Raw genomic sequence first — 19191 nt, 5'->3', positions numbered from 1 at the left:
ACAGACAAAGAAAATGCAGTCCTGCAGAGAGTGAATGTGCTGCCAGAAACTCCTTCAGTTGAGGATCAAGGAGTGCTCAAGCAAAGCTGTATGCTAACAGACCTTTGGCTTCAATTTCAGGGGTGCAGCAGCCCACCAGCTCCCCCCTCATAGTTCACCTCCCATGTCCTGGTCAGCCCACCTGTCTTTTACTGCCACAGCAGTGTAGCACAGCGGTGTGTAAGGACGACTCTGCAAGACATTTGTGCTGATGTGGTATATTTAAGACAAAACTACAGTAAAAACATTTCAAGATTAATTTGAGTGGACTACAACTCACAGTTTCTTGTTCCCATGTACATTTCAATACAGATTTCAGTGCAGTGCCTAAAACAGTTCATACATCACTACTGTGAAACAGAAGAGGGTGAAGTTTGTTTTATAAAAAAACAACAAATAAATTATACATTGAGAGCTATTGCCAAGCTTTACATATAAAAAGTAAAAATACAGTAGTTAGTGTGGCTTTAACAAAAAAAAAATCTAGCTAAAAAAATATTCTTACTTTAAGTTTGTCCAGTTACAGGTAGGGAGGGTACGTGTGTGTGTGTGTGTGTTTATGCAGCAGAGTGCTCAAGCTGAACAGTGACAAGCAGGTGAATTCTGTAGGAGAACCTTGCACCTCCCAGCTGCACAAGGTCTGACACTGTGAGCAGGGCAGCACCCACTGCCCATTCCCAGTGGGTGCCCACAGCCATGTGTGATGCTCCTGAGCCACAGATCCTGGCTGCCTGTGCCCACCACTTGGGTCTCCTGAACACCCCCACCAGAGAGCGCAGCATTTGATGACATCACACCAACTCTATCCGCCTCCATTTGAGCACGGTGGGAAGGGCCCTATGTTTGTGACTATGGTGCTCACACTCAGACCAAACACACATGGACCACACCTGCATCACTGAAAGGCCATTAACATGGATTAGGTTTATTTTTTGGTATAAAAATTACGATTGTCCAGCTGCATTTGAAAGCTGTGACATTCCCACGTCTAACAGCTATATATATACACACACTACAGCTTTCTAGACTAGCAAACACTCTCTGTGCCCAGATAGAGTTTTAAATGCTAGCTGACCATGAAACATAGCTGCTAACAATCTGCAGAAGGTCAGGGGTGTACCAGAATATGTTCACAATGTGAAAAATACATCCAGTGCTGCTTGTGAAGGACATGCTGATCTTCACAGTATGCCTTTGCTTCAGGAAACGAGAACGAGCAAGGGGCAGACAAATGGGCAACAGCCGAGGGCTGGAAACAGCAAATGTAACTGCACTCTTCACCTGAGCTGCTCTTCTGGTGCTGCAAATTTTCTTGCCAAAGTTGTGCCCCAGATTTTTTTCCAAAACATAAGCTTTTACACAGCTATCTTTGACAAAATGTATGTGGAATTTAAAATTCAAATCAACTACATTCAAGCCAATTCATTATCCAGGACTGATAACCAGCTAAGTAGTTATTTTATCTCATATGACTAACCTAATATGAAACCCTCTCACCTCTGAACTAAAGGAGAGATTCCCTTACTTGAGTTCAAGAAGTCCTGAACTCCCACATTTTCATACACATTTCAGGAGCCTGTATAACCACTACCACATGCTCAGCATGTGCAGACTCTGCTTTCTTCCTGCTGGACTAAATGGGTGAAACTGAAATGCAGTTCTGCCATCCAGCATCTCCTAAGATTAATCAGTTTGAGGTATGGGCTGAGGGGTTTGTGTTAGATGAATGTTAAGATTTCTATGAAACATTCTACTCCAATCACTTACGGAGTGTGACTGGAATAAAATCACTTCTAGATCCAGTCACACTTCAGTTTTAAGACAGAATCTTTTAATTCTAGAATTCACAAAAGCATCCATCTCTGATCAGCACTGCACACAGAGCAAGAGGGCACAGGGCCAGTGAATGAGGGTAGTCTGGGACATGCACTGAGAAGTTAATGGGAGAAAAATTTGGTAGGGGGAAAAAAAAAGGAGACTTCTGGTTGTTGAAGGTTTTTTTTGTTGTTGTTTTGGTTTGGGTTTTGTTTTTTAAATCAGGGAGCTGGCTTTTTCCAAATGACTGCAACAGAATGTGCATTTATCTATTCCTGTCACCTCTTACAGCCTTTAAGTAGCTGGCAAATCTGCCAACATCCCAGTGCCAAATCTCTAGACATAAACACCAAATTACCCCACCTTTAGAGGACGGTTGGATCTTACAGCCAATCAATACTATAGCAATGGTAAGAAAATCTATTTTCCTCAGTAGTACATAGGCAGTACTTTATGACATTAACTGCATTTATAACCTTAAATGCATTATACCTATTAACTGCATTATACCTATTTGTATTGTATACTAAAATGCAGGTGATGAGTAATGCTGTTATCTGTTAGCCAGCTGTGATACATCAGGACACCTACAGTTTTAAAGCAAAACAACAATGCCAAACTGCAGGATGTTCAGGTATCTATCTCTGTGTCTGTTCAGCTCACAGACCCTTAGTCTCACCAGGCTCCCTGTAATATAAACAGTAATTTAGATTAGCTAAACAAAGCTACACTGAGGTAAATAGAGTGAATTTTGCTCCAAGTGTCAGATACCATTAGAAATTGAGTTGGGTTTGTGGCCCCAAATCCTAGAAAATGCAAGTCTCAAAATTTTCAACTGTTAAATTGGATTTTTAAATACAGTTTCAAGCATCAGACCTCTGAAAATTGAAGAAAACCTTGCCCCTCTGAAACTTTGTGGCATGCATGTGTGCAAATACAACATTCCCTTCCCATCAACACTATGCTAAACATGCTGAGATATCAGCTGGCTACTTAGAACCACTTATATTTTAGGGGGACGCACTCCCCACATGTGTTGTTTACTCCTTATGTGGTGCACGTGATTGCTTGGGAGGACTCCAAGATGCTATTCGACATGCAACACTGTGGAAGTGAAAACTTCTGTTATTCTGCTTTTGGGAGGGATTCAAGCTAACAGTTCACAGAGCTCCTGAACCCAGTGGGAAGAGTCAAATATCGAACGTGCCTTAAAGAAAATGCTGGTACTGCATTCTGTCTATTTACACACCCAACACATGTAGCTGGCGCATGCCAGCTCAGCTGCTGAGCAAACAGATCAATAGCAAGTGCCAAGTTTCCCCACACAGTCCTGGCTTTGTGCAGGAAGCAGGCTGTTGCAGCCATAGCTTCCCTTTTCCTGCAGCAACTTTGCTGGCAACTGTGCTATTAATCCTGAGTAAGACATTTCATATTTGATTTTGGGAACCTTCTAGATTTTGATATGCAATAAGGCTCACACTTTAAAGTATAAAAAATAGCCAATACTCAACTGGAATTAATGGCAGAACTGGATGGTTAGTGAACAGAAACACTCCACCTGGTCCAGAGCAGCAGCTCCCCTCTAGCTGGCAGTGTGGGGAGCAGGGAGTCTGCCCAGCTTTTGGGGCTCGCTGGAAAAGGAGCATGAAATGCCTGCCACCAATTTTGACTCTCAGTTCCTGAGGCAACAGCTGCAAACCATTGTCTGCAGAGAGTCACTCTGGTACGTCAGTCCTAAGAGCTCCCCATGCGTCTCTATTTCTCTATTAAGGCCTCAGGGGTTTTGAGGAGTGGCAGCGGGCCACACTAAATGCCACTTGGCTTCTTCCTTAACACTCATTCAGCATCTCACAAACAAGAGCACAAGAGCTGCTCTGAAAAAAGCAGCCTAGCTGGGCACCAGTGTGCTTGCACAACCCACAGTGGTTTGGTCCAAATCTTTGTCTACACTGAGAGACATGCACACAGCCAGTGTGCAGAAGTGAAGTTGTGCACACAGGTTACAGGAACAACGCTCACATTTAACTTGTTTCTCAGAACCACACATACATAAATATTCAAAAACAGCAGCACTATGCAGAAACCATCCTCCAACCCCAGCCATATGTACAAACCTCTTCCTAAGAAAGAAAGATCCCAGTTGTTTCATCTGTGCTTCCAGGTTAGGGAGATGTGGAGTTCGTCATCGGCCTTCCTCCTCATTTCTCTTTCCTCTGACCTTTTTTGCAGCCTGTCCCCCCAGGGTTCATGTGCTTACCTCTACATATCCACATGAGAATCCTGCTGACCAGGACTCAAACTGTACCCTGTAGTTCACAAACCTGAGCACCTAAAGGCTTTCACCATCGCTGTGGAGCTCTTGCAAGTATTCCTACCTTCCTTCTGCAAAGGAGTCAACTGCTTGCAGGAACTTCTAATCTTTTTTTCTTCCTCCTGTTTTCAACTTTCTTCTATTCTTTGTTCTACACACAACTATTAGATGACACTTGCAACAGTGGAACAGTGACACTTGGTGGTGTTAAGAAGTGATCTAGTTATACCCTCACCCTCATGCCACAGCTTCTGGAAACACCACCCAAAATGAATAGAACTAAGAAAATTCTCTCCCTTCCTAGTCCTGTATGACAGCAAAACTACCCAAAAGCAGTTCCTGAAGTAAGCTGTACTCATCCTGTCACTGCTTCAGCAGTTACAACTCACATGTCCCCAACCAAGAATGCATCTGTTTGAGTCATACAGGAAATGAATTAAACAGTGTCAAGCCATGGGACCTCTGCTGTCGCCTGCTAGTGCTGTCGGACAGGCTAATTTTTCTTTTCCTGCTCACAGCGAGCAGCTCAAATCCAGTCAGTGCAGTTTGTCACTGATGGACTAGATCTTTCCTCATTTTTCCCAGGTACTATAACAAGAGGTGCAAGGATTATGAATAGGTTTAAGGCCAAAAAGGAGAGTAGGTCTTGGTAAAATAAAGGAAAAACACACGGAATAACAACACAGAGGAAAATGTTCTTGGCCATATGAAGCAGTCGTCACTACTATGAGCCACTATACACAGCATGGCCACAAGGTGGCCCTACAAGTTCTCCTAACTCTTCCAATGTTAAACTACAGAGGTGATGGATACCATCCTCACACACTACATCACAGCTAACAGAACAGTTAATGCTTTCCATTAACACTTGAGAGGCAGCACAAGATGAGTAGGACTAAACTCAGCGTAAGCAGAACACAACTAGATTCTCTTCCTCATGTCCAGAACTATATCCAACGTGGCATTTCATTTCTGAGGGAGAAGATCAAATGTGCATGTGGTATTATCCTGCTTTAGATTGTAATTCCAGTTAGGTTGCAATAAATGTTGAAGTCTCTTCCTGGATCCTAGCAAACCAGCTGGCTGTTGGACTCCCAATCATCAAGACTTTGGTCCCAAGCAAGTCTTTTGGAAGGATCCCTTGGAGATGTGTTAGAAGATTTAAGTTTTTACAAGGTGAGAAGTGCAAAAATTCCTTCTTCTAGAGTTCAGTGGTGAGTAAACATTTTGCTCTTATTGTAGCATCCTCAATAACTGGGCTGAAGGGGAAAACAAAGAAGCAAACAACAAAAGGCCCTGTAAATACACTTCTCCAAAATGACCTGCCATGGTGGATTAAAAAAAGAAAAATATTAATATTGTTCTGAAGAGTGTTAGTAGCTGTTCCACTCACAATTTAACGAGGCTAATGGACAACTGCAGAAGAGCAAAGTGAATCAATTTCACACAGTGCAGCAGGAGCATCATTGCCATCCACATCTGCACTGGAAGAGGCTCACTGACTGTCACTGCCACCATTCTGCCTCACCAGCACAGCAAAATGGAATAGCAAGGGGGAAAAGGTTGCAGCAGATCCTGTTCTCTGACTTCCTTGCAGATGGGAAATAACTGGAGGACATCCCCCCACCCCTGCCAATATTCTGACAGGTACTGAAACACTGTCAAGACATTTCTGAGAAAAATCACCTGCACCATTGTTTCAGTCCAGTACTAAAACATGGGAGCAGATAAGGAAAGAAAACAAAGTGAAATTATAATTTAAAAATTGATTTTATAGCATTATGACAACAGGTTTATCTCCAGCTCCACCTAAATTTACATGCTTTGGTCATTCACTTATTGGAATTACAACAAACAAAATGTTATATAAAAATAAAGACACCTCAGCTGCTCTGTTTATTGATCAGGTATCAAATGCTATGAAGTGGGACAGACCTAGAGTTCAAGTGCACTGCAAAACACAGCACTGTGCCCATGTGGCCACTACAGCTAAGTGGAAACAGCAAGAGCACATACTTCCCTTCCACCACATACAGGCTTTGCAGTGAGTGCTGAGGAGACCTTACCTTGCAAGGGCTTCAGATGCCTGGTGGGATGGTGGCAATCCAGCTGATGACAACAGAGTCTCTGTGCTGCCTTTCACTGCCTTCACAGCCAAGGCAACATCATTTCCCAAAGGTCCATTGGAAATCAGTCCAGTCTGAATTAGAAAGAACGAAACAGGCAACTGAAATAACAAACCTGCCAGGACAAGTCAAGCTGATTTTTTCCATGTGATTTACTTGTAACAGTAAAAACTGAGATTCATTAAATTCCAGGTTAGGCTTCACTAAAGGCAATTCTTAAAGAAACTTTATGGCATTTATCTGCAGTGTAACACAGCAAAAATGAACTTTAAATACTAGCAGGATATGTATGTTGTCTGATTTATTCCAGCTGAGCAAGTTGCCTTTATTTTTGGCCTGGTACATTATTTTATGGGCTTTCAAGTTATTACAAATTGTTATATTTTACTTGAACTCCTGTTTCTTAATCATGACAAAAGCTTTCTTTTTTTTTCTTCAAACTTTTTTTACTAAGGAATGGTCAAATAACTCACTGGCACTATCCACCTCGGTGCTATTATGGGCTGAGAAGACACCTGCAAAAAGCAAACACGCTCATTAGAAAATGTTACAAGTAGCTGAGAACATTTTCCAAACAATATTGCCTCCCAAAACAGTACTGCCCCCCAACTGAGCTTAGGTACTTGTCCATCACTAAGTCTTTGAACTGTGCTAGTGATCAGCTACAGATGATGTGACTTCATTCCCAAAGGTAACTGGCACCCACACAGCAACTCCCTGGGAGCAGTTTCAGCATAGTGCTGCCTTCCAAAAGGAAACTGAACCCCCTATTTTTTTCTGCTTTGTGGACAAAGCAGAAATGTGAGAGCACATTTCTGAACAGTTTGAAGTTTCTACTCCTTCCCCCTCCTTTTGGTGCACACAATAGAACTCCTTGATGATCCTTGAGGTCTTTTCCAACCTTACTGGTTCTGTGATTCTGTTGATTCCTCTTTCACCAGCACAACTTATATAAGATTTCCTGTATCTAAATAAAAGGGTTGATTTGTATTAAAAAGTTTATTTTTCCAGTATTTTACAGATTCACAGACTGCATGGGTTGGAAGGGATGCTCAAAGGTCATCTTGTCCAATCCCTGTATTATTTATACACACACAAATTTATATGTCTCTGTGTGTATATATACACATTTACATATAATTTCTCTGGAGATATTCAAACCTGCCTGGATGTGGTCCTATGCAACCTGCCCTAGGTGAACCTGCTTTAGTAGGGAGGTTGAACTAAGTGATGTCCAGAGGTCCCTTGCAACCTCTACCATTCTGTAATTGTATGTACCCAAAAGGCTGAGAGCAGGCTGGCACTTGCAGGTGTACTAAAATAAGACTACAGACTTTTATGGCACAGATATAAATTAACTCTTCAGGTTCCTTCACTTCAATTACAAAGCTGTAAGGTCTACAGCTATCCTTCAAGTAAGCAGGGCATAAATGTGTGATCCAGGTTAATCACCACTGCAGCAGATCCCTGGTGGACAGATACTAAAATCAGAAGAGAGCTGATGAGTAAAAACCACTGTGTGTGTGAAGGAAGAAGTGTGGTTTTGAAATACATTTACCCGAGGTGTGGCTTCTGTAAAGTCAATTAGATTCTCTGTCAATGATGTTAAGGAAACGTCCTGGTCATCTGGAGTGCTCTAAGGAATAAATCAGTTTTGAATTGAATTCCCAGTAGTAACCAGATAGGTCTGCTGAATACTCTAGTGGCTCCCCAGGTTCTAAATGAGCATCTTCGATGAACACCACTGTTTATCAGGTCTGTTTTCTCAAATCTTTCCATATGAGCTTTTTAAAATAGCCTTTTCATTTCACTTACTCTCATCAACGTACTGGAATTGCCATGTAAGAAACTGTCCTGTTCTCCTGTGCAAAGGTGGGGTACTGCACCATTTAACAAGGTCAGTGGTCTGTGAGCTGAGCATTTGAAACCAGGAGATGAAACTGATAATTATTCAATGGGATCAGTTACTTGATACCACTGTGGAGGGACAAAAGCTAAAGCATACTGTGCTTCAGTGGTCCAGAAAAAACCCTCAGTCTGTTGAAGTAACAACAGAGTTAAATGCTGGACTCCACTTTTCTTTTGGAGACTAACAAAGTCAGCCCCTGAATTACTATGTGCATTTTATGGAGTCCAGTTAAAAATTACCTTATCCTTAAAGCAACGAGAATATAACAAGCATTTCAATTTCAACTCTCTCTGTGGCTTTTTGGAGAAGAATTGCCTATGTCACAATTTCATCCCTGCAGTCTCCTTCCTGAAGCATCAGAAGCTATAAGGGGCTCCCCACCAGTGTGAGGAAAACCACCGGTTTAGAAAAATAAATGTCAGGCAAAGAACCTGAAAGGACACTCAGAAATGGCCTTTGAAGAGAGCTGTAGTGACCCTGTCTGCTCCAGAAAGCACTCTTTGGCATGCACCAGACTGGTATTCAGGGAGTTATGAGAGGCATGTAGCAAGGTCTGTACTTGCCCAGAGGCATCAGTAGTTCAGAATGTGACAGACAGAAACCTTCCAGGCTGGCAGGTGGTGATACCTTTGAAACAGCAGCCTCCTCAGCTGGAGCCAGAGTAGCTGAAATCAGCAGGTCCTCATGGTTAGAGACAGTGTTATCCTCATTTAGCACATTACTGAAAGAGGAAAAACATTCTCATCAGCACACTGCCTGGACAGCATGAAACAGGGCTGCTTCAATGATGGCTCAACCCAGGAACTCAACACCAGTTCTGTATGATGCAGACAGAAGACTGATGTTTGTGAGTACACTGGAGTAAATGTCTTCCAACCACCTCTGCAGATAACTGCTCTCTTAGATAGTTTCAGCTACAGCTGTGTATGTACCCAACAGTAACAATGTCTTCTAATTCAAAGGAGCTTCTTCAGCTCGTTTCTAATTTGCCTGAAGCCTTTCCAGCCATCTTATCTTCCTCTTCAGAGCCAGGGGCAGCAGGATGTCAGATATTTCAGTCATTCCAGAAGATGAGAGAGATTGGCTTACTGCCTGCTAGGATACTCACCCCAAGGCCTGGATACACTGATTAACTGTTGCAACAGTAATTAAAGATGCATCAGCAAACCTGCTTAGTCAGATGTAGCCTAAATGCTCAGCAATTGTTCCTCGTCTTTTCAGGCCTGTTCATAATACTCTCCACACATTTCCCTTACCCCTGAAATATGTTTCTCCTCAATCACTTACGGAACAAAGGTGTTTGAAGCAGGGATTGCTTTAAGCAGCTCTCTTGAGTCTTGAAATACTGGACTGCTGGCTGGAGTATTACTTTGTGTTTTGCCTGAAGGGAGAATGTTCCTGGCACAAAACAAAAAACAGGTACACCCTTCCATGGAAGGCTCTTCATGCATCACTTGTGACAGCCTATTTTTGAGATCTTCAGATGAACATTTTTATTCAATATCTTGAATGCTCTTTGAGGCCTGACACATGCTCATCTTCACAAATGGTCAAGAAATATTGTAACTTTTCAACTTTTTCAATGGAGCTACCAGTCGTTTCAGATTCAGAAACTCTCAGGAAGTCAACTGTCAGTATCAAGCTTTTGTCCACATTTTTTATCCCTCCACTAGAAAACAGCTGCTAAAGATCCATCCCCTTTTGCCACAGTGAATATATACAGAAATAACTGTAGTGATTGAAGCTGCTGTTGGAACATTTATCAAATCCAACTGTGGAACAATAAAGAGTATCTGGGTTACTTTATATATAATAAAACCTAGCAACTAATACTGCTTGCTGGTTTACACTTTAAAAACACTTCAAACTCCCCAGGTTAAGCTACACTATAACAAGGTAAAATATAATGGTGACTAAGCCATTAGAAAGACCACCCTGAAGTGCAGGTTCTCATTGTTGTATTCAGGTAACTAGATCACACATTTCTTCCAAACCTATTCAGTACCTGGCAGCAGCATCTTGAATATTGGAATTCTTGACACCTGCCAAACTGTCTTCTCTTACGACCTGTGAGGAAAAAGTGAACAAAAACATAAGTTTCTGATACCTGTTTCCATCTTGTGTCAGTTCTGAGATTCACAGAAGAGCTGAGTGCCTCCCTTCCAGCATGAAAACCTGCTGTTCATCTTCTGCTCAGTGACTTAAAATATGAATTATGTATATGAAATATACACTGAAGTGTAAACTTCAGTGCAGAAATAACAACTCACCAATGTAGCCAAACAAAAGACTATTATTTGCTACCAAAGTTACTATAACGTGGTAGAAGCAAAGTCTTAGAGAGTAATTTCTTGATTAGCAGGCAACCTTTGGAGGTTATCCAAGTCAATTACCACTGAAACCAGGACCCTGTCCAGCTACACACTGGGGATCATCAAGTATGGAGATTCCTCCTGGGGCAGCTGTTCCAGTACTGGACCACTATTACTGTGAAGAAAGGTTGCAAGGCTCTCTTATTCTGCCTTCAACTCAGGCTCTTGGAGCAGGCTTATCTGCAAGGCACCTTCTCCAACACTAGGTTAACTGAAGAGAAATAAAACATTTGAGAACGTCACAGTCCTTATCAGTTGAGTACTTACCTTGTGCCCTGCTTCTGCCTGGGCCTTCAGGATATTGCTTTTGATATCAGCTGGAAGCCACGTTGCTGCTACAATTGGGCTCTCAATCGCATTGTTAAGACATTTATCTGTCAACTTTACCACTTCATCCTAGATGTGAAAAAAATCTGTATCAGAAGCAGTTCCCAGGCATGGAAAAGTATGGGCTGAAGTTTATTAACATCTCTCCAAGTAACAACAAGCCTATGAGAGGAAAGTCAGCATATTTATACTAAAATGAAAACGCAATTTATTCCTTTATTTTGGAACTCAGTTGTAAAATCCCAGGAAATTATAAAATAAAAAAAAAAAAACCACAACACATGAAGTGGAGATGCAAAAGTGCTGTGCTAAAAATACACTGTGCAAGACCTGATGGGGACCCTAAATTTGCAGCCTAGTTTACTGATAGGCATCAATATAGCAGCTTAGCTGTAAGCTGCTGATCATTTACTCCGAAATGCAAGTTGGAAGATTTTTACCTTAAAAGCGATTTATAAATTAAAACAACAGTTTAAAGTGCTAATAGTTACCTCTCCCATCACTGATTTTATCAGAGCAAACTGGCAGCCAGATACATAATGAAGTAAAAATTATATACCTTCACTACAGTGTGTTTCATTATATGAATTGCATTTCTTAATTGTAAAATGTTAATTAAGCAATCTACTAACTGCTATTTCATTAATGACAGAAGTTAATTAACTCAGTGGAAACAAAGCCTTGTGACCTTTCTTCGGGATATGACACAGCAGGGGGAGACAGAGTCCTGCTCTCCTCACCATATGCCACCCTCCTAGCTGAAACAGGCTCTTTCCTGCAGGCAGGTGCTGCACTTTCTGTAAGGTGCCCCAAGGCAATTGTGCTGCACTCCCACTTGTGCGAACTGCAGAGCATCCAGAAAGAATGAAGCTTGTCATGCAGAGAGAGAGCAGGAAGAAGAAGATAAAAGGAGGAGACTATCTGCCCCCTATGCAGCTCTCCATCTACTTCTACTTTTTTTTTTCATTCACCAGAAACACTAGTGAGAACTTTCAGGTACCTGGCCCTTAGAGATGGTGAAAATGTTTCCTTTTCTTGTCTCCCTCTAAATCACCTTTCAGGATATCCAAACAGGAAGTTGTGAGACCATCTAAAGGAGACCTCATTTTAAATGTTTGACCCCAGTGAGAAATGAACTTCACAGAATATTCAAGGATCATGACCAGCCTAAAAACTTGTGAGGACCAGTGCTGCTAATGACTACTACTAGCAGATTTTAAGAGATGGAAAGCACATAGTTTATTGAAAGCTAACAAAACAATTCATTATTAAACATTTAAGTGGCTTTATTTTAGAGAATATTTTTGGAATTTTTGGAATTACCAGAAGTCTGAAACAATTGGAATTGAATTATCATTATTTGTGCAGTCACAGTATCCAACTACGATCATCCTTAAATCCTTACACTGGACTTCACTGAACCTGGTGCTGTATATAGCAGCCTCTATACATAATTCCTAATGCAGTATCAGTGACATAATGAATCTGCTTATTTTAACTGAGAACATCAGTACACCATTTTTTTAACTTCCTTGAACAACCAATTTAATTAGGTTGCTCTGATCTATTACCAATTAGATTCTCAACTTCTGAAAAGTTCAGTCCTACAAAAAAATACGTTAATATAAACAAGTGTAAGTCCTACACTGCCAAAGAAATATTTCTATCAGTATTAAAGATCTATTTTTTTTCCAATCTTTTCTATTTTGTGCTTGAAAAAAACATTGGTGTTTTACTTGCTTTTTAAAGGAAAGAGCTAGAGGGGAAAGCACCTGGCACCTGACAATGCCTCAAGATGCCTAATTGACAGGACACTTCACTCTTTCACAGCAAACAGTAAAGCTGCTGGGGCTTGTCAATATTCTAGCTTGTTACAAATTTTTGGTTTTTTGCATGTACAAGACACATTGTATTTGTACTCCATTCTTCAATCAAAACATGGAGCTAAGCAGCAATGGAAAAAAAACAGAAAAAAGGAGTTAAAGGCAACAGCCACAGGGTGTGAGATCCCAATCCTTTGTGCTTTTGAGCAGTGCTCCTGGTGTCACTGAAAATCACTTTGTGCAGTGAGATGAAGTCTAAGGCAGGCAGATTTCGGAGCAACTTCCAAAATGTTTACAGATGACAACAAATTCAGAAAACCTTCATGTCCTTGCATTGCTAACTCTGGAGCAGACTCAAACACAGGCGAACAGGGTGAACTTTTTATTGTTCATTTCACTTCAGAAGCTGATGGAAGCAGAGTGTCAATACATTTCAGAGCTATTTGCTCTCTTTTCTCAGATCTGGTCACTGTGCTAGTGAAAGCTGGGAAAGGACAAAGTTGCATTCTTCCATTCCAACAGATTTTGGCAGGGAGCAGCAGTGAAGAATGAAGCCATTCATTCCCCCTTTCCCAGTTCTTATTCTACAAAGACTTCTCATTTTCTCTAAAAGGACACAGATAGCTAGATAAATATTTCCCTCTCAAAGAAATCAATCAAGATCGACTGAATTATGTAAAGATGACTGTCAGGATATCTCTGCCTCCTTATGAAAAGCAGTTAAAGACTTTTAATTAACGAAGCTGAACTTTCTGCCTTCATAAGCAGAAACCTAATGCTTTCCTCAATACACTTCAACAAATGTTTTTATGTGCTGTAGCTGTTTGTACATATGTTTGTATCTTCACTGGCAAAACTTAAGGGAGAAGAGACATCCTGAAATGGTAATGACAGGCTTTCAGAGAGAACACTGCAACACTGCATTGATCTGAAGTAACAGCAAGCTCCAGGATCCAAGCTGATTGCAAGGATTTAGTGGTTGTGGCAGTTCCATCAGAAGATGCCATAAACACCTCTTACAAATACATGAATGGCAAAAGTGCAGAAGGAGAGCCAATAAGCACATTTTTGTAACACCATAGGTGGAAACCTATTATTTTTCTAACACAGCTTTGAAAAACAGGAAACAAACTTTTTTTAACAGTTGTTCTAAGGTCACTCTCTTCACGGCTCATTTCCAAACCATTAACCATCATCTCTAATCACAACTGGGTGTGCTCAGGTGGTGCTACTGTAACCTGCATGTCTTTGCAATTTGAAACATACAGACTTTAAAGTATACACAGACAGCCTTTAAGCCTTGTCTGCCTTTTTATACACTCTTGATAAGCTACATCATCAACTGAAAAGCTTTATTTAGTCTTTTCTACCCAAGGAAAACCACTGATGATCCACTTGTATGTTTTCATAATACAGTTTGCACTTCCTTCTTAAAAGGTGAAGTCTCTACCTGAAGAAAGAATCACATTGGCATACTGCTGATGCATACATTAGGTCACTTCTCAGTCATACACATGTTCTTACTCTCTAGTCAGGTTACCATCACCCCAGTATCTGTAACCTCTGACATTCAAAGTTACTCAACACCTCCTATGACAGCAGCTGGATAACAGTGAGTCTACTGTATTGGCAGCTGTTTGATAGATTAGCTCATTACAGGGCTCTTACCTTGCTTATGTATCAGCCATGAATTAAAAACCACTAAGAAACTGTTGCTGCATTCTCTCCATTTAACCAATTAAATGTTTTTACCCTCTCTGAACTAAAATGGAGCTCGATAGGCAAAAATACTCTGAAATAAGCTGTGTTCACCTGCTCCAATTTATGCAGAGGCAGCATTTGGGCTTAACGGCACCTACTACTAATAGTAGGCTACTGACTAATCTACTTAGAGACTTGGTAATCTTTGTAACACTCACCAAGCAGACAAGTGCCCAGGGCATCTCTGACAACAGTCCTTAAGGGGGACATGAGCCAAACAGCCTGCAGCTGTTTGCAAGCATACCAAAACTGCAGCCTTCTCTCACATGAAGGGGGAAAAACAAATGCTTAGGAATGGTCTTAGCCCAAACACTGAACACCTCCCTTGGCACCTGGTTCAATTTACTCTTAAGGGAGCAAGAAAAGTCATATCTGCTTCACTGAAAGTTAGATAAATTCTCAGGCCTCCCTGCAAGGGAGGGTAGTACAGAGATAACACTGCCAGGTGTTTTAAGCTCTCTGCTTGTTCAAAATGCAAGAAAGTACCTAAAGCCTTAACAGTGGGGAAAAGCAGAGTAGGGGAGATCTAAATTTCCAAGTTTTTAAGACAAGAACAACATCCTGCACAGGTGCAGTTGCTTGATAACCAGTGAATCTATGAAAGTTCACTGCTGTAAAGGAGAATCCTATTCTCTCCTTCCCTTCCTTATTTTCACTATCACTGGCTTTTCTTTGACCCATTCCGTGAACCCAGTTACCTTATCCTTTACCAACTTAAAACTGAAACAAACCCAAATAAAACCCTAACACCTTAACAAAAGTTCAAAACAAAGAAGGAAAACACAATTTTGCTTGCCATTTCGGAGGCTATACTGGCTCAGCAAAACATGCAATAGTTCCTGTAGATTACAGAGGAGAGAAGGAAGGAAGAGCAAAGAAGAGTGAGGGAGAAGAGAGCCTTCATGCTATTCAGGGCACTGAAGTTCATACTTCGGCTCAGCTGCCTGTGGATATGCATCCTGACCTACTCAGAAGGCACTAAATCAACATGTATCACTCTTCTCTATGTAAACACACAGGGCACTAACACCTACTTCAGAAAGCAGGTAAAAACCAGTTACTTAACAAGAGGGATGGGTCACCAACAAACTTGACTCAAAACAAAATGCGAAAACAACTTCTGTACGGCTTCCCAAAGGCAACTGAAAAACACCAGGAAAAAAGTTCACCCCCTCGAAAAAAGAGGATGAATTATAGAACACCTACAGACACAGACTGAGGAACATTTCAAGCATTTATCAGTATTACTCCCACTTATTTCAGAAATTTTCACCAGACTGCATGTGTACAAATGCACCTCTGCACCCCATCTCTATCTCACTGCCTTATCACACACAGGTTTTACAGATAAGCAAGCATTTGTATTTCCTTTACTATCCTCTAACATTATATTCTTTAAAATCTTGCAGAGAGCCCAAGGTAAGTCTGAGACTTTTCATAAAGACCTGAACAAAACTCAGCAGCTCTTCCAGGAAGAAGGAAACCCAAGTACCTGTATGTTTATGTTTACATTGGGACGCTCGGTTGGCACGGGGCTGCTCCGCTCTGTCTCCAGCTCTTTCAGTTTTAGAAATGCTTCTTCAAAGGCTGAAAAAGACAAAAAGGTATCATGCTGATGTTGTCACTGCGGAATTCGCTGACTTTAACTGGCATTCTTCCTCAACTAGTATTCCATCCCTGTGGAAGAAAGCAGAGGGATGGGAGAAGCTACTTGCTCAACTTTCAATGCAACTTTGAAGCCTACAGACTATATGTACCTCATCACAACAATGCAGCACTCCTGCATGCTGCTCATTTACCCAGACAGTAACAGTCAATAAGCAAGCAGCAAATGTTAATTATTTGTGGCCAAAGCCATACCCCATGAAAAACTTTTGACTTTTCCCTTGTACCTCTGTCCTTGGAAATAAGCTGCTTCCAGCTGAACACGAATTGCTGACAGATTTTGTTGTCCAAGTGGTGGGTAAAATTACCCTTATGCATATGATCTAAGGGAGATTTCTAAAACACTTCTGGATTTACATAAGCAGATAACTTCATAGCAACCTCATCAGCTAAGTTTAACCCCACACATCACAATAATAGGGGAAAAAAAAAAATCTCTAAGTTTGCTTACGATCAGAGTCTGCTTTTTCAACAGCAGCTTCCTTTGTCCCAGGATGAGGGCAACTAAGAGCCTCTTCTGAATCTCCTGTTGCCAGGCCAACAACTGGACGGCCTACAGCGTCATCAACACAAGTTTCTGGCAACTCCGTGCTGTCTAGCAAATCAACAAGAGGTACACTGCAAAGGCAGAAAGACGGGCAGAGATACACACAACCATGTTACCATTCTTCCTGCAACAAGAAGAAGCTTCAGCACATGCAACCTCTTGTTTTCGTGCTGTCTTCTGGTAACTAGACACATTCTGCAAGAATTGTTTCAGGTAACTACTAGACGTTGGCTTTCAGTGAGTTTAGAAAAACAAAAGGGCCTGCAGAATTGACTTCATAATAGAACAGGTCCATATTGCATGCTACTTCATCACAGAGCAGTGGAAAAAAGTGAAAGGAGAAGGAGGGAAATTTTTATCTGTTAAATACACTTACTGGAACAATAAAGTTTTTGTAACAAACTCAAGGTATGCTTTAGTCTTTTTACATGAGAAGAAGTTAGGGGGAGGGAAGACGATACTGTTCACAAAAAGCTTCTTGTACAGCACTTCACTCAACACTTGTAAGCTATTAAAGGGCAGAAGGGTGCACTGCATAGGTCTGCTAGACACTGTTATGACTAGGCATACCTATAGCTAGTTTGAGTTTTATTAATGTGAGCAGAGACAAGAATGAAACCTCACACAACATTTAAGTCAACTACAGCACATACTCTGTACCCTGTTAGGATCACTTGATTCACCTCCTTTGCTTTCTAATGGAAACATTTCCTTTCCGTTTTGCCCTACCCGTCTGTATTTACAATGAAAACAGAAAACCAATAACAAACCCAAAAGTTGTACTATGATGCTTACGTTGTGCAAACAGTCAGGAATCTCATGCATCTCTGCAAAGTTCAGGAACAGCTATAACTATCCTAACAGCAAACCGTAACAAATACAGAAACACAAACTGCTGCAGAACAGGATGGGTAACCAGACATCCTGTGCACACAGCTGCGATTTGATCATTGTCCATTTCAGTCAATCACACTTCCATGGAGTGTGGATGCAATACTGCTTTTGAAAGTCCTGTCCCAGATGCGAGAACAAAAGACACCAAGCAAGCTCCCACCACAACAGAACTTACCCTGATGCACAGACAGAAACATTTCCTACTTGACAGTTTAGACCAGATTCTCTCTTATCACTACCATGTCAACTCCCATTGTCTCCCTCCAGCCCCTGGATTTTGGAAGCAGTCACTGTCACTAGTGACTCCAGGAAGAAAACTTCCCTCCAGCTCAAAGACCCAAAAGAATCCTTTCACTGTTAAACATATATTTCTGAAACAGATTACAGTGTATCACCCTTTTAGTGCTAATAATATACAAATCAGTTTAAGACAATTAATTGCCATGAGGCAAACTGAAGGCACTTGCTTGATTAACTTAAAGCAGCGGAATAAGAAGCTACTAGCAAAGCAAATAACAGGAAACTTTTCAATCTACTGTGTAGCCTCTCTGTGTACCACTAATAGGAAATGGTAACCAGCAGATAGTCCTGCAAGAAGGGAATGATGGATACAGACAATTCCAGTTATTAGAAGTAAGAGGCAGGAACGGATGCTCTTTCAGTTAAAGCAACAAAGAAAGCAGCTGAATCCCATACCTTACTATCAGAGGTTGCCTATGCACCATAGTGAGAATGTTTTATAATCTTCATACGAAGCCAACGATTTGGCTGACAGTTTTCTGTAAATAGCCTCTGAAATGTTTAATATGACTACCAGGATATGGAGTGCGGATCTTGCCCACAGTGCAGAGAGGTGCTGATGCCATGCCATACTGAAAGAACAAGGAATAAGTTCCTATCTTGAGAGGTGTAGTGCTCCAATGACACTTCTTGGTGCTGTAATCTTCTAATGCTTTTCTCAGCATTGCAATACAATAGGGGAAAAAATGAGTGAAAAATGAAATTTATCTTCATTAGAAAATTGCTAGGATAATTACACTAGCCTTTTTCATCCCTATGACAACTGCAGTAACTGTAGACAGAAAAGAGAGTTGATTCAAAAACCTCCCTGCTAGATAAGGGCAGTCTTGAAATCTGGTGGCATATTCCAATGGACCACTCAATAGCCAGTGTTGCTTCAAAAGCATGTACTACATACATTGAGGTGGTGAAAGGTGGTAGAAAACCTTATTGCCATTTGATGGAGGACTGGCTGAGGCAGCAAAGACAACTGGGGTAAGTCCCTACAGCTTCATCCTGCCATCACAGCATGGCCTTCAGGGAAACTAAAACAATTTCATGTAGACTCAAGAGAAGCCTCCTAAGCAAGATTCAAGTAGGTATCGACTCCATTTTGCATTCAGACCTACTGAAGCACCTACTCCAAGTCACCCTGAGATAGGCAGTCACGAGAAGAAAGTCCTACTGGCTACACCCTCAGCCTCTGGAATTTGCAAGTGCAAATGAAGAGCTCCCCAAAGAGCAATAGATTTTTCTAGGCTGCCCAGATTCTTCATCCTCTTCAGAGTATCAGCAGAAAATCTTCCACGCAGGCTTCATAAT

At 41.3% G+C, this 19191-nt stretch overlaps 1 protein-coding gene across 1 annotated transcript in view; it reads right to left on the bottom strand.

The window, feature by feature from the left end:
- Positions 1-5366: 5366 nt before the first annotated feature.
- Positions 5367-19191, bottom strand: part of EPB41L5 (erythrocyte membrane protein band 4.1 like 5) — a 56293-nt gene continuing 42468 nt past the window's right edge. The window contains exons 18-27 of the mRNA XM_054380980.1: positions 16600-16766; positions 15976-16070; positions 10840-10968; positions 10206-10267; positions 9488-9598; positions 8828-8921; positions 7850-7927; positions 6765-6806; positions 6232-6365; positions 5367-5424 (exon numbers count right to left, since the gene is read on the bottom strand). Coding sequence (XP_054236955.1) covers positions 5367-5424; positions 6232-6365; positions 6765-6806; positions 7850-7927; positions 8828-8921; positions 9488-9598; positions 10206-10267; positions 10840-10968; positions 15976-16070; positions 16600-16766 — 970 coding nt within the window. The remainder of the gene's footprint in view (positions 5425-6231; positions 6366-6764; positions 6807-7849; positions 7928-8827; positions 8922-9487; positions 9599-10205; positions 10268-10839; positions 10969-15975; positions 16071-16599; positions 16767-19191) is intronic.

This window comes from Indicator indicator, chromosome 5 (assembly GCF_027791375.1).
Source record: "Indicator indicator isolate 239-I01 chromosome 5, UM_Iind_1.1, whole genome shotgun sequence".
Lineage (NCBI taxonomy): Eukaryota > Metazoa > Chordata > Aves > Piciformes > Indicatoridae > Indicator > Indicator indicator.
This window is presented reverse-complemented; position numbering and strand designations above follow the sequence as displayed.